At 38.2% G+C, this 15223-nt stretch overlaps 1 protein-coding gene across 9 annotated transcripts in view; it reads left to right on the top strand.

The window, feature by feature from the left end:
* The window catches only part of ROBO1 (roundabout guidance receptor 1), a 674462-nt gene that overhangs the window by 636890 nt on the left and 22349 nt on the right, over positions 1-15223 (top strand). For all 9 annotated transcript variants that reach the window (XM_064410935.1, XM_064410937.1, XM_064410939.1 and 6 more), the window contains 4 exons: positions 3174-3200; positions 5867-5909; positions 9490-9644; positions 13003-13338. In XM_064410935.1, coding sequence (XP_064267005.1) covers positions 3174-3200; positions 5867-5909; positions 9490-9644; positions 13003-13338 — 561 coding nt within the window. The remainder of the gene's footprint in view (positions 1-3173; positions 3201-5866; positions 5910-9489; positions 9645-13002; positions 13339-15223) is intronic.

The following is a 15223-nucleotide window of genomic DNA, read 5'->3' as shown; positions in this document are numbered from 1 at the left end:
ATAAGTCTTGAGCTGAATACCAGGAGTAGCTTTCCGTAAAGATACTCCTACAAATGAGAAAGTTAAAGATGGGTTTAAGACCAGGAGTTTCCAATATGCCCTTGCTTTCTGGCACTGTATCATTTGAAGAGGAGCCATCTGCAGTGGATGGCAGCTCCTTGTCCTCTCATCCAGTGCTTTGCCTGCTGCTGGGAGTGCTAACAGTGGTGTACATTGCAGTAACACTTTGGGTGTGGGTACTTGAATTTCTCCTGTTCTGGGGGAAGTGTGGCTGTTTGCAAAAGCACAACAGTCAGTCTGCTTTCCAAGACTCTTTTCATAAATGCTGCTGTGAGACCCTTGGCTGGGACTGAGTTCTGGGGCTATCCCATCCTGCATCTGTGTTTAGTTAGAATGGCAGCAGTGGGGCTAACTTAAAGCACTTCTCATTCTCATGTTATTTCATGTTATTGGTACTTCTTATATATCACATTGTCAGTGGTAAAGCAGTGGTTTGCAGTATACTCTCTGACAAACAAAACTAAAATCTCTACCTGGGAGATCTTCTGGAATAAAAACTTGAGTCCTCCAGATCAAATAATTTCCAGGTTAAGCCTGGACATTAAAGCTGAATCCAATTAGCTACAGTTAATTACATCAAAGCAGTACCTCATAGGTAATTGTAGAGAACCATAAATTTTTGAATGAATCAGAAAATGGGAGATCCTGCTTTTGAAGAACTAGAGGGATTATATTTGCAATCAGAAGAGAGGCCAAGGTTTAAAAGGTGGATGCATCATTGTGTATGAAAAGTGTCATGCTATTACATTCTTTAGTCCCCAAGAATGAATGTGTTATGGGCGGGACAGGCAAATCAAACACACATTATTTTAAACAGCAGCAATATGTTGCTGTGTAAAAGAAGCAGTGCTAAAAATAGCAAATGAGTGAGTGGAAACATGGAAGTACATCTGGAGCATTGCAGAGCTGAGATGTCCTCCGTGCTATTGGAGTACCAGTGCCCACTGTGGGCTCCAGGCACAGTGGTTGGAGTTGCAGCCAAGGGAATTGGGAAGGAATTGCACTCTTGATTGTGTTCTGCTGGGATTTAGGGCAAGGACAGCCCCCCACATAGTGCTGCACTGGCCTGTGCTGTTTTGTTTTACTAATAGCATGCTGCCACACTGCCTTTCTACAGCTCTATCACACTAACATCACTGTGCTTTCACCAGTACCTATGATTAAGCAAAAGGCATACAATTTGTTCTTAAAAATGCTTACTTCAGTGACATCAGCTATTGTTCAAAACAGCTGTGTTTTTCAATATCTGTAAAAATATCTTTTGTGTAATTTGGGGGGAGTTTAAATGAAAGTGTACAGAAAAGTAGGGTATGTATCTCTGCTATCAAGTATTCTTCAAAGACAAAACCTATCTTTAGTGAAATATGAATTGCAAAGTAGTTTGCCACTCTGCAGTTCATCAAGTCATCACTGCAAGCCCAAACTTTCTTCAGTCTTGCATTTATTTATTTTTATATTTAGCTTCAGGCCTGTCATCTGTTAAAATACTTCACTACTCCCACACATACATACTGTACTAGCAGTCTTACACACTCGGAAGAGTTTATTAATAGAAGCTCTAAGAAATTAAGTCATTCTTTCATGTGGTAGCAATAAGATTTCTTTCAGTTGAACCTTCTCAGTTCCTTAAGAAACAAAACTGGGTTTAGTACTTAGCTCACAGAAGAGAAATGAGACAGTAGTTTAAGATTATTTTTCATGTCCATGTGATTGCAAATTACTTTGAGGTTCTTGATTCTCTTTGGAAACAAGCTCAGGTTTAAATGCCCATTCTATTTTAATAAAAGCTTGTTACTATGGTTCCCTATTTTGAATGTAACTAAATTAAATTTAACTATGTGAAAAGGCCTACCTCAAAGAAAATACTATGGTATTCCCAAGAAAAAAAGCTTTGCTACAAATGGAGCCTAAAATGTCCAAATGCTCCATTTTTCTTTTCATTTTCTAAGTATCAGATCCCTGGAAATAAATTGGCTTGGGAAAAACGGGGTAAACCTACAGCATATTCTAAATTACAACAAGAAGATACACAGAGTTCTTAAAAAAATAAGATTAAGAAGTTGTTCTCTTAGCCAGAACCTTTGTTTCTGTTCTGGCTTTGCTGATCACCTTCTGTGATCTCCAGACTGTTTTTAGTGAATATTTGATTGTTTCTGTTACCTTTTGCTGTCGTTAGATCAGAAAGGGCAATGTTAGCCTTGTTCTGCCATCAGTGAGAGGAAAACGATACTGTCTTGTCAACAGGAGGGGGAGCATGTGCTAATAGGAAGAGCAGATGCTGCTGCTCTGTATTTGGATTAGAGACCCTATTGATCCAAAGAGGATTTATAGTAGCTGTGAGAGAGAAGATTGTCAAGTAGTGTCATTGTTCTGTTGTTAACCTTTCCCTCTTAAAGCCAAAGGTTGGAAGGTAGAAAGGTGTTACATCTAGGGAGGCTTTTCTTTTTTGGTGATTATTTAAAAAAGAAAGATAATTACTCTGTGTAACAGTCTCATCTCTGAAAACAAAAATTAATTGCTGCAGTAGATTTTAGTGTCTTCATTGCAGTGAGAGTTGGTGCCATTCTTGATTCAGAGGCAGTAAAACAGCAGTTCTCTTTGTTCCTTTTTATGATTATTATTTCCTTACTGAATACTTAAGCGTGCCTATTAGTTCACTGTAATGAGCATTTACTTAGTGAACTGCAGATAAGATTCAATAGGACCTTGATAAGGCTTTGTTAAAGGAATTTGTCATTCTGCATTCTAGAATGATTAACAGTGTGGGGTTTTGTTTGTGCTAGGATTTTCAGAAAAAAAAAAACTTAAAATACCAAACTGAGAAGGATTTGAAAGGCTAAACCACAGTCTCATCCCCTCAGGAGCACAATAGAATACCAAGCTTTTTGCTTTTTTTGCCTTTTTTTTTTTTTTCCAGAATAGTACCTGCAGAGACAGTCTTCTTTCTGAATTGCAATTTCAGTTTTATTTTTATATCAATGTGATTGAAATAGTGGGTTAGTTATATATATTTGTTTTATGTTCAGCTGTCTGCTAGATTTATACTAATGTGGTATGTTTCCCTTTCTCTCTTCAGCTTAATAACCAGTTTGTATTTTGTTTTGATTTTTCAGTCCCGTCTTTTACCTTCACACCAACAGGTATATATTTGCACTTTTCCCCCCTTCTTTGTTACTTAAGCATGTTTGTGGTACTATTTCTCTTTCTCTGACATAACCAACCAGCCCAGCTGTTCTGAAGGGGTTTTTTTTAAGCAATGTCATTAATGACAGGTATCATTATTTGTTTTCTGAGTCGTGTGCATTTGCTTTGTGGCTGACAATATTTTCTATTTGTGTGTACCATTTCAAAGCACACCATTCCATGCCAGCATGCCATTTTGTAGCATGATCCTGTCAGTTTGTACAACCTGGGCTCTCTTCCTGCATATTCCAAGGGAATAATGTGGCCTCCCACATCTAGAGGTGCAAAAGGTGCTTCTGGTAGAGGACGAATGACTTAACACAGCCCAGATGCTGACTTGAAAGAGATTCAGTGAGATTATAGCTGGTGAAATGTTTGTTCCTTTTCTTTCCTCTGAATCTGCATTAATCCAGTGGCCTCAGAGTTGTCTGCTTTGGAAGATACAGAAAATCAAAGTGTTACAGGAGTTAGATTTCTTTGCTTGCTGCCTTAAAGGGTATTTTGCTATGAAATTTTAAAATAATCATCCTGTTTAGCTTAAAAAGAAGTGCATTTCAAATTCAGTATGAGTTTAAAATCACTTTCTGTTTAGTTTTGTTTAGAAATGTGCAAAATATGACATAATCTGAACCATAGCCCACCAAAGCCCATGAGAGCCTTTCCATCCTGTGGAGCTGACCTTCAGTGGGTCCTACAGCCTGGCAGCTGAGCAGCTCATCCTCTGCAGCAGATGAAACCAAATGCATTCTGTACCCATCAGTGTTCTGCTTTTCTTTTAGCTACAGTGAACAGACAGGTTGTTTCTTCCTCCTTTGTTCAAATCCTCCGTTTTCACAAGAGATCTGTGGGACCTGCAGCACTTGTGTATCCAGGCAGGTTAAAACCCACCCACCCCAGCCCTGCACAGGCAGCTTCCCAGGGAATGCTAGCTCCTAATCAGCACTGTGCTAAGGTGGGCTCTGTGCAGCAGCTGAGTTACACCCTTCAGGCTGGACCACAGAGGAAGCCAGCCCCGTGTGCCTGCACTCATCCCCACGGATGGGCTCTGCTGGGTCAGCCTCCCCCACGTGCTGTTAGTCAAACTGGAGGGTGCCTGCTCTCACAAGTCAGCCTCTTATGTTCAGTGCAGTTGTTTCCTGTTCAGCATGAGCCAGAGTGGCCCTCAATGTTTCTGTAGGCCTTTGAGTGCCTCAGTGGAGAATAATTCAAGCTCTTTATTATTTTGCTGTTACTTTAATTGGCTAAACAGAGGGCTTCTGTTGTAATCTAGGTTGTAGCACGCCACTGAAATTCTGCAGAGGTTGGAAGCTAACATCTCTCCAATGGATTCTTAACATTAAAAGAAAATATCAGGGTTTCTTAAGATGTGTCAGAGCTGGAAAATAAATAGCCTTGAGATTTTTAAAGAAGAAATTGGGAAAAACCTAAAGCATGCAAAACACTTAAAAGAAAAAAATCCTTGTTTTTCAATCCAGAATCTCAGTCATGCTTTGACTTCAAATTGAACCTGGCTCCCCTCTTTAGCATTACCTACAGTAAAAGACTTACCTGTAGGAATGCATCCTACATTTTAATCCTGTTACTGTAATCACTGCCAGCATTTATCTCTCTCTTGCAGACTCACAGTTTGGAGTTCTTCTAAAGAGCAGAATTTGGCTGCTTGTTTTCAGCACATTCCTCGCTGGAAAGTGTAGAATCCATCAGCATATGCAAGGAGGCAGTCTCCTTAACCCTTTGCCAAACTCAATGTAAACCTGCAAAATTTATAGCACTGTTTCTTCTTGGATGTTTGCATCCTAAAAACTAACTCCTCAAACATCTTGCTTCCTGTGCAGGATATGCAATCCACACCAACAAACAAATGAATGTGGACATCCACTTTGTTCAAGGAGAATACTTTTGAAATGCTAGAAAAACTGTTCCTTCTAATTTAGAAAATGTTCTTTCTGCCAGACTGTTTTTTAACCAAGATTTATATATTTGAATTTTTAGATTATTTAGTATGATTTATAAATCCAGATGTAAAATGTTATAAAATGTTCAGCTTCTGTGGACTCCCAGAGTGTGCTTGTTCCCTGAATGTATTGCAGTAACATTCAGAAAGAGCATTTGTTTTTGCAGTAGCTTCAGCTGTAATGAGCCATTATTTACATTGGAAGTAAGGTCTGTTATAGAATCATGATACCTCTTTAATCTTGCCAAAATAATAAGGTAGAGCAAAGCTTTAACATCCAGCCATTCATGAAATAAATATATGATCTAAATTCTTCCACAGAGTAACTCCACTGAAGTCAGCAGAGTTATGTTAAGAATAAGTTCAACCTGATGTATGGCTTCCTGCTTTCTTAAGCAATACGTGTGTGTGTGTGTGTGTGTTCAGAACAGAACTGAAATATAAAACCCTGCTGGGGCTAGGACTAGCAGTTATCAAGCAACATAAGTATAATGTCTAAACTTGGATTTGAAGCAGTAGCTTGCAGAATGAGACTCAGAATTAATGTATAAACAATGCACAATTATTGTCTTAGCCAAAATGAAACGAAGGCAAAGTAAATACTGTTATTGAAGGAGTCTTGTATGATTTTTAAATTTTTTTCCTTCTTTTTATCTTTAACTATTTCAGTAACATATCAGAGAGGAGGAGAGGCCGTAAGCAGTGGAGGCAGGTAATTATGTGCTTTATTCTTATACGTATAAATTGTGTGCAAATAAATTTAAGGATTCTGGGAGTTCAATTGCCCTTGTAATTGATGGCAGAATAATCACTTGCACAAATAAGTTTTACTTCATTATATTAGTGTATACATTTTGGCCATATATTTTCTGTCTAGAAGAAGAATATATGGTTTGAATTTTTAGGTTGACTTCCAAAACATGATTTGAAATATTTTCAGCTTTGTTAACTGTAAAAACTGCATCTCAAAAAATGAGCAGCAGAGGGAGTGCTTTAACTTCAAAATAAAGACCTGGCTTACCACCTGATTAAGGGAGTAAAAGTAATTAAGTCGTGGCCTTTATGAAGATCAAGAAATATTGCTGCTTCACAAATACTACAAAGAAAGAAAACATTTATTGGCAAAAACCGTTGAAGACATAAATGACTTATAAGGGTAACATTTTAGGGAAAAAATGTTTCTGTGAATGCAAAACAGTTAAAGCATTGCTTAAAATAGATGGGGCACTGGAGGAGAGGGAAGTAGGTTGTAAATTTACAACCACCCACTCTGAGAACCAGGTCCATTCCAGATTGAGGATTGAACTAAGGCATGTTCACTGGGCTTATGTTATTACTTAATGAATGGCCATGGAGAAAACATTAATTTACATTTCCTCTCTCGTGGTTAAGTTTTCTTCGGGAAGAAAAATAATGGTTTTAGCAAAAAGGCAGGTCAGAGTAGTAGTGTTTTAGCAGCACACCATTTTTTTTCTAGGTCACATTCAAAGACTTGGCATGATGCTGAAATGGTACTAAAATCTCAGAGTCCAGCTGGGCAACAAAGTCCTGTAACAATTCCTGTTCACAAGTGGCATCTCATGATTCTAATTTGCAAAACCATGCAAAAATTTGGTAATTGTGAAGATTAGGCATAGAATAAAGCATTCCCAGTCTACCTGAGTGCTGTGCAGAGGTGATGCTATTCAGCTCCTGCTGCAGCTGGACCTGGCATATGAAGAGGAATTGCAGATATCTCTGCCCAGCACTGTGTGCTGCTGTGCTCTCATGGCCATAGGAGCATGGAGGAAAGCCTCTAGAACGGTTACCATGTGATTTTTGAATGGAAAAATCTGTAAATCACTGGGTTGCTGCCCTTACAATAAGAGAGTGAGAAAATAGGAGAGAAGAGGGATGAACCCTCTCTTTCCCTGAGAGTTGTTCAAAAAGATACTTAGCTGACATCCTTTGTGTTCTTTGTGCCACTATGCTTTCTCACTCTTCCCTTAGCAGAGGCTAGATGAAGCACTCTCACATAGAGAACAGAAATGAACCCACTAGTGTCTACATAGTGCACAGTAATTTTGGTACTTCTAGAGCATCAACTTCAATTTTACTGTCCTAGTGTTCAGCAGCAGCGCTAGAATCTAACAATGTATTTGATTCAAGGTGCAAACATCTGTGCTGGCTTTGTTCATTTGCATATATAGCATTGACAGCCTGTGTGATGCACCTTATTTTGTAGAATATGAAACATAGTTCTGCAATGTAAAACAAAAAATAATATTTTTTGTATATGAAACCATCTTCTGATATCCAAACCAAAGGTTACTTTATATATGCAGTGTTTTGGAAAGGTTCAGCATTTTTGCCAAGTGCAGTTATGTGAGCATGTTAAAGCATTTTTCAGATTTCAAAATGTCACAGTGATCTATTTCAATATAATCCCCACTTGTGTGATGTTGAAAAAATACCCATTTCTGTGGCAATCCCTTTTCTAGACAGGATTTGAGTAATGGTAATTGTGCTGGGTTGATTCCAGCCAGCACCCAAACAGCCACTTGGATCTGTCCACCCCTGCCTCAGACCCCATCCAGTAATTCAGAGAGTCAAGAAATTTCCTGCTGAGGTTAAAGATTTTTGGAAATTATGATCTCAAAGCATCACCAGGTTATGGATCTGTAATGCAAGCATCTCTTGCCTAAATGTCTCCAATTAGTAGAATTCTCATATGCTTATATACATCACACCACATTTCCTACATGACAGCAGGTGTGAATGCAAAGTAAATTTTAGAAACAAAGGATCTTTAATTCCCTGTGCAACAAACCAGTACACAGATCTTTAAAGTGCTGAAACATTCTGGGATGCTTTGTCTTCTCTGAATGCCTTGAGGTGTAGGTTCATTGTAAGAGCAGAGTGTAGGGAAAAAAAACAGGGAATTTTAAACCAACTGGCCTGCTCACAGGCCTACACAGCTGTATATTTATTTCAGATTTTTTTAAAAAATACTTCTTTACTGAATGCATATTGGCTGGTTTGTAAGCCTGACAGCAAGTCAAGCCTCATCACCTCCTATGTTAAATTGTCAGATGACATATGCAGTACAGAAATATATACACATATATGTATAGATCTTTTAAATGTCATTCTAAGTCTATGACTTAAGCCTGCAGCACTGACAGACTCTATCCCCCACAAATAACTGCATGCAGCTTGTATTTTCAACTTGCAGTTTAAGAGGATTAGCATATTTTATTTTTGAAGATCATCACATCTAATATAATGGAAAATAGTTTCTGCACTATTTCAAATGGAAAGTTGCTTTTTAAATCCCAAGAGAAGGGGACTGTGTTCATATGTGTGTATGTGACAGTAGCTGAAATTACCTATTTTTTAAAAACACCTTAGTTATCAAAGGTAATTTTAAATGGTGTGGGACTGTAATATGCCCCACTGCATTGCTAGCATGAAAACTCAAGAGCCACCAAGGATTCTACAGAAAATTCATCAGAGAGACTTTCACACTCACTAGAAAAATTCAGTAATTTGAAAAACTAGGAATGCTCTTTCTTTCTGCTGATGACAAGATTACAGTTTATTCCAAATGCAGCCAGCGTGCAGCATTCATATCTGGATATTTTTCAGGTGGTCAGTATTCCCAGGTACCTCAAACTCTCTTAGGAACTGAGTGGCTTTCTCCTGAACAAGTGTGTGTCACCCCTCAGCATGTTTAGTGAGATCCAAATGCTCCCAAGCCACAGAGATTTCTGTTATCTGCTGTTCCCTTTGATGTACCACAGTAGTACTATCTGATGGTGAGGAGAACTTGTCCATAAATAACCAAAAACTTGGGAATACTCACATTTAAATTTGGTTCTTACTTATGCATATCCATCCTACTTCCATGTGTGAATTTTTTATTTATTTGACTTGCCAATTTCCTCTTTTTTACCTTGCTTTCTTTAAGAAAGAGTGAAGGGGCAGGAAAATAAAAGTGCAACCTCCTAAGAGAAAAAATAAAAAATTAAAAAATGAAAACCAAAGTGACAGGTAGATGTTGCACACCAACATATAGTATAGTCCAGAAAAATGAACTGATGCTGCTCTTGACTGCTCACTCCTGAGTGATTTAGCAAGGAACAGGTTAGACAGGAGACTTGAAAATGCTAAATAATTGAATCAAACTGAGTTTTTCAGTACTCAAGCCTTTTGGTACTATTTTGTAACATCTCACTGTTTGGGAAGAGTGTCATTGCAATGTGAAAATGCTTTTGTTTAATTTTTGAAATGACCAAGCTTTGTTTTTAAAGGCCTGGACTCCTAAACATCAGTGAACCAGCCACTCAGCCGTGGTTAGCAGATACCTGGCCTAACACAGGGAACAATCACAATGACTGCTCCATCAACTGCTGCACCTCTGGCAATGGCAACAGTGATAGCAACCTCACAACGTACAGTCGACCAGGTTAGATATGTTTCTACCTTGCTAAGGAATCTTCTTTACAGAGTACGTGCTTCTAATATCTGAGAGAGTGTACAGGTTTGTTTGGGTTTTCATTTTCAATGCTTTTAGGCTTAATATAATGTCTCCTCTATGTCATGATTGTGCTTTTGGTCCCTTTTTGGATCCTTTTTTGGTGCTATTTGGATAGTTGTAGCATGATTAAGGAGCCCCTTCAAAGTTCAATACTGCCAAAACTCACACTGAACTAATACATTTTAGCTTCTGAATAGAGCAGATAGGGTCATTTTTGGGTTGTTCTGTACATCCTTCTTGCTTGGATGGCGAAGGAGAAAGACCAAAATGACGCTAATGTGGTTTTCCTTCTGCTTTGGATGTGATGGGAAGCAAGAAATAAAACATTGCCATAGTGCTTGCAACAAAGTCAGTCTGTTTTGACACACTCAGAACTTTGCTTTGAGTGCCATTCTGAGCAAAATTGAATAGCTGGTGTTCTGTTCAGGATGTGAGAATAAAGAATTTAACTTCACACATTTAAGGAAATTACAAATGTTAGGTTAAGTGGTAGTTCCTGGGAGCTTGAGCAGGACTCAGAGAGCTCTGGAATAAAACCTCGTGAGTTCTATGGAACACATTTGAGGAAATACCTCTCAGAGTGCTAACTGTTGCACATTTTGTTTTAAACAGACCTTAGGTTCCTTTTGGTTTAACCTTGTGTTAATGCTGCAAAATGGAATAAGTCTTTTCCACTACAAGTATCTCTACTGGTTTTTGCTGGTTTTTGCTAGTAGCATGTCCCAGCAAACCAGAGGGGGAGTGTGTGAACTCGAGTAAGTGCCAAGCAGCATTACCTCCTGTAATTAATGTGAAACCAGCTCAAATGGCTGGTAATTCATGAGTAGTGGTAATGGCAATTCATCTCCTGCAGTAATGCTGTCTGACAGTGACCAGTGCCAGCTGCTTCAGAGCAAGGTGTGAGATTTTGGCAGTAGATGCTTTTCTTTCACTCTGGCTGAAGATATCATGTCCACCAGTACCTTTATAAAAAGGTTTGTGATTCAGGGATAGTTCACTGTGGCAAGGACAGACATAGCAATTCTGGTAAATAACGAATTCAGAAAAGGAAGAGAAGGCACATTTTTTATGGTTGCAACCTATTATGACATCTCTTATTGAACTGCAGTGAATTCACCCTCATTTTAGTTTCATATTAAGCTTGGTTCTCTTGCAAAGTGTTTCCTTCCTTTCAAGTAGAACTTCGGAGCTTGCGGGTCAGACAGTGTGCTCAGTGTGGTCTCTACTTTCCTGGATATTCTGCCAAATGTTCTTAATTCTGTCATCGTGGGCTGGTTAATGCTCTGAAGCAGCAGCAATGGATATCCCTGCAGTAGCTGTGAATATGCAAAGTAGCTGCATTTTTAATTGCTTTTAAGTATAGCACTGTCTTCCAAGTCTACAGAATGGGAACCAATTGTTCCAAAAGTAGGTGCCATAGAAAATCTAACTAGATGAATCTTCTGTTATATAGGTAAACCAGTTTTAAGAACTTGTTATGAGGAATTCTAATGTGTCTATGTAAAAAATGTACCTACTGCATATACTGTATTGATTATATTGCCTCACACACAAATCAGATGTAGCTGCAATGAAAAGAAGTGAAAACAAATGTTCTAAATGACTCTGCAAAGATATTGTAGCAAAGCCTGAGGTATCAGGAGTGAAGAATATACTGTATATATTATTGCCCAGTATAATACAGTAGACTTGGAAAGGAGGAAAGACAAGTATGCAGTAGGTGAGAGAAATGAAAACATTTAAACTCTAGAAATCAAGAAGTTGAAGACTGTGAAGCAATAAATAACAGAGGCAGTAAAAAACACCTCACATAAGAAGGAAAAATATATCAAACAGTAAAGCCTTCAAAAAAACCCACAGGCTGGGGGGCATGAAATGTGCAGTGATAAGTTCTATGTGGCATGTTCTGATACTGTTCCTTAGTCACTGAAAATGTGGATTGGTGGTTTTCTTACACAAGCATTATTTTATTCCCCTTTCTCTGGTAATATAGCTCTAAAAATATGTATGTGTTAGGGAATGTTTTTGAAATTGAAAATCCTCTATGTTTGCTAGTTATTTCATTCAGAGTAATGGTAACATTTTGAATTCTGTATGTAGTTTGACTTGCCATCCTCTCCAGTAAATTCATTGTGGACACAGGTAATGGACTTTGGGTTTTGAATCAAATTCATTAGCATAAATACCTCTTCTTTTAAAAGAGGAAAAATATATTCCTGGTGAGTGTTATGTAATTACTGATGCATTAATCAACTGGAAAATGAGAAATTTTGCTTAAGGATCATTGAATGCTAGTTCCGCTAAGCCTTCTAACTGCTGACCCACAGACTACTTTACTTCGTTCAGTATTCTCCCAGTGGACTCGATGTGGAAAGGAAAAAAATATGTGGGCTTCGTGTCACACAGTGGGAAGAGAACATGGCAAGGCAGGGACACTGTTTCATGCAGTGGCCAGAGCATCAGCACATGTCAATTTACTGTCTGCAATAAGTGGTGGTCTCAGGATGCAGTAAATGTCAGAAGAATGAATTCATGCTGTTTATATTAAATATCTTTAGCATACAGGACAATGTATTACTTGTTATTTCGTATTTTGCATTATCCAAAGCAACTGAAAATCAGCAAAAATTCCAGATTGCTTTTCTGCCTTTTTTGTTTCAAACTAAAATATAAGATTGTACAAGCAAACAATGATCAAATAAAGACTTGCTACTGGGTACGGAGTTACCTTTCACATTGTACTGTTTTTCTTTAATTCTCTTATATGTAATAATTTCTAAGTCTGTTTTATGACAACCTGTTGTATGTCTATTTCTTACCACAAATACAAGAGTGTCTAGATACTGTTGAGGTGACATGAGTTAAAGGTCTTATTTAGTTACTCCTGCTGTTAAGTTTTGGTTGAATTTCCCTTTCAATGCAAGTGATTTTAATCATAATTACTAATTGAATTTATATACTGCCATGAGAATAATGTCTAAAAGCATGATTGTTTATATGGCCACTATGGAAAAGCCCAGCAAGGTAAGTCATTGTAGACACAATTCAGCAGGTCTGAGTTTACAGTGAATCAGAGCAGTGAACCCTGCTTTTGGAGCAGTAGTGTATAAGGTAAATAATGTTCTGTAAATTATATAGTTAATGGCAGTATCTCTGCCTCAGTGTGTCTGCTACGTGGGTTCAAGCCATGTAGTTGTGCAGTGAGGAAATGTTAGAGGGGGTTTCATGGAAAGTCTGGTGTGGGCGAACACAATGACCTTTTCTCTTTTCTCTCCTCTGTGGTTAGCCGATTGTATAGCAAATTACAACAATCAGCTGGACAACAAGCAGACAAACCTGATGTTGCCTGAGTCAACTGTTTATGGGGACGTGGACCTCAGCAACAAAATCAATGAGATGAAAACCTTCAATAGTCCCAATCTAAAGGACGGAAGATTTGTCAGCCAGCCTGGGCAGCCCACTCCTTATGCCACCACTCAGCTCATCCAGTCCAGTATCAGCAATAATGTTAACAATGGCAGCGGGGACACGAATGAGAAACACTGGAAACCCTCTGTTCAGCAAAAGCAAGAGGTTCCACCCATACAGTACAACATTATGGAGCAAAACAAATTAAACAAAGGTGAAGAGCTTTTAGCTTGTTTCTCCTCTTTAGGCATCAGAGGAGTTTTGACCTTCTGGTTCTGGGAGTCTAAAGCTTTCAGGTTCAGCAATTACAGGCTTCTGCAGTGCTTTTAGACTTCTGCCTCTTTAGATTCAGAAATACACCGTTTGCAGTGTCAGAAAGTTAATTAGCACCACGATAACCTTTCTGATATTGAATTTATTGTGAAAAATAACAAGCTGTGTCTTTAGAAAAGAGTTAAATAAAATGCATTTCCTGTGGATATGAGATTAATTTAAATTTAATAGTAGTTAAGGGATTGGTTAGGAAAGAGGCCAGATATTTTATTCATAAGCCAGATGCATGGTAGTCACATTATACTCTACCTTAAATTTTAAATAGGTCAACCTACTCTTCCCAGTCGTGGATGGAGACTCATTAAATCTACATGCTCATGTAAACGAATGAAATTTTGCATATCAAACTCTGTAAAATTGTATTGTGTTGTACACTGGGGGCACAAATGGAGTGATCCAATTCATTTTAGACTTGTTCCTAGCAAGCCTTCAATTCTCATATTGAGAGGCAATGCTACCGCACACAGTTTTGGAAACTAAATTCCTGTGTTACCCTGACTGAAGTCTGTGGATCCAGAAGCTAAAAATAAATTGATTTCAGTGCTAACGGGAAATATCAGAATGTGCTTTTGTGGCCTTGAAGGCATGTTTCTTTAATATACTGTGTGGGAGCTGGAAGAAATAGGTATGTGATTTCTTCTTTCTTTCTAGTCCTCCAGGCTACCATGCAACCTCTTTTAATAACCTGATTTGCAAAACAGTATCCCTAGGAGTTGGACCCATTCTAACTTGGAACTTTTTGCAAGGCTGTAACTCAAGTGATCGCATAGTGATAAGTGATCCAGTAAAAAAGAGACATTTCATTACAGGAATGTTGATTTCTCTACTGGACCCATCTACTCACAGAGGAGTTCAAAGGGCAATATAAAATGTCACACCTTCCCTTGACATAAACATGCCAAAAGAAAATTCAAGGGTTTTGGCTCCTTGCTAGAGGGTGAAAGCTTTATTTTTTGTAATTGTTCTCTTTCATGAATTGTGTATTACGTACCTCTTTGGGAATTAAAACATGTTTGGTTTTTATGTGGTGGAAGATACTGCATCTTTCAAATTGTGTATATTACAGCTGCATATTCTCTAGCATACTGCAGTGTGGAAAGGCCCCCTTAAAGCATTGTCTGCTGACAGTCATATATACATATTTCAGAGTGCTGATTTACTGTTTATCCTCTGTGTAAACATATGCGGTATGTAGGGCTTCAGCGTGGTCTGTGGAATGCAGCTAGGCTGAGAAACTATTACAGAATACACTCTGGTGTGAAATTTATCATTTTGCTCTTTTTCCCATGCTTACATTATCACAAACATTTCTGTAGCAGATGGGAACTGAATTCTTAGTTTTGTTTATTTTTGTTTTGATTTGCTATTTTATGAGTCGATATTCTGATCTTGGTTTTCTCATTTCCTAAGTCAAAGCCATCTTGCTGCTGATTATACCTATAGCTTTTGTGATGGGAAGTAACTGTTTTGATGAGTTACATGCTGTGCTTCATTGTCACTACTTTATGTCCAGTGGTTCTGTTTATGACGCAGTTTTATTTGCTGTGTGAAGAGTAACCTACCTCCTTTCTGTTCTCTGTAAATTGTAATTGCTTTTTAGCACAAGGGTATTGTTCTGCCAGATGAATATTTTTGCTTCTGATGAAGTTTTACAGATCTGGTTGCCAGATCTAGATTTAAAAGTAATAAGTGCATACCAAGTGGTTTGGAACTGGAGAGCAAAGCTATGGCAACAGCTATTAGCAAAAAAGGCCCTGCCTGTAGAA

Source organism: Passer domesticus, chromosome 2 (assembly GCF_036417665.1).
Source record: "Passer domesticus isolate bPasDom1 chromosome 2, bPasDom1.hap1, whole genome shotgun sequence".
Lineage (NCBI taxonomy): Eukaryota > Metazoa > Chordata > Aves > Passeriformes > Passeridae > Passer > Passer domesticus.
The sequence above is the reverse complement of the archived record's forward strand: the minus strand, read 5'-3'. Positions and strand labels throughout refer to the sequence as shown.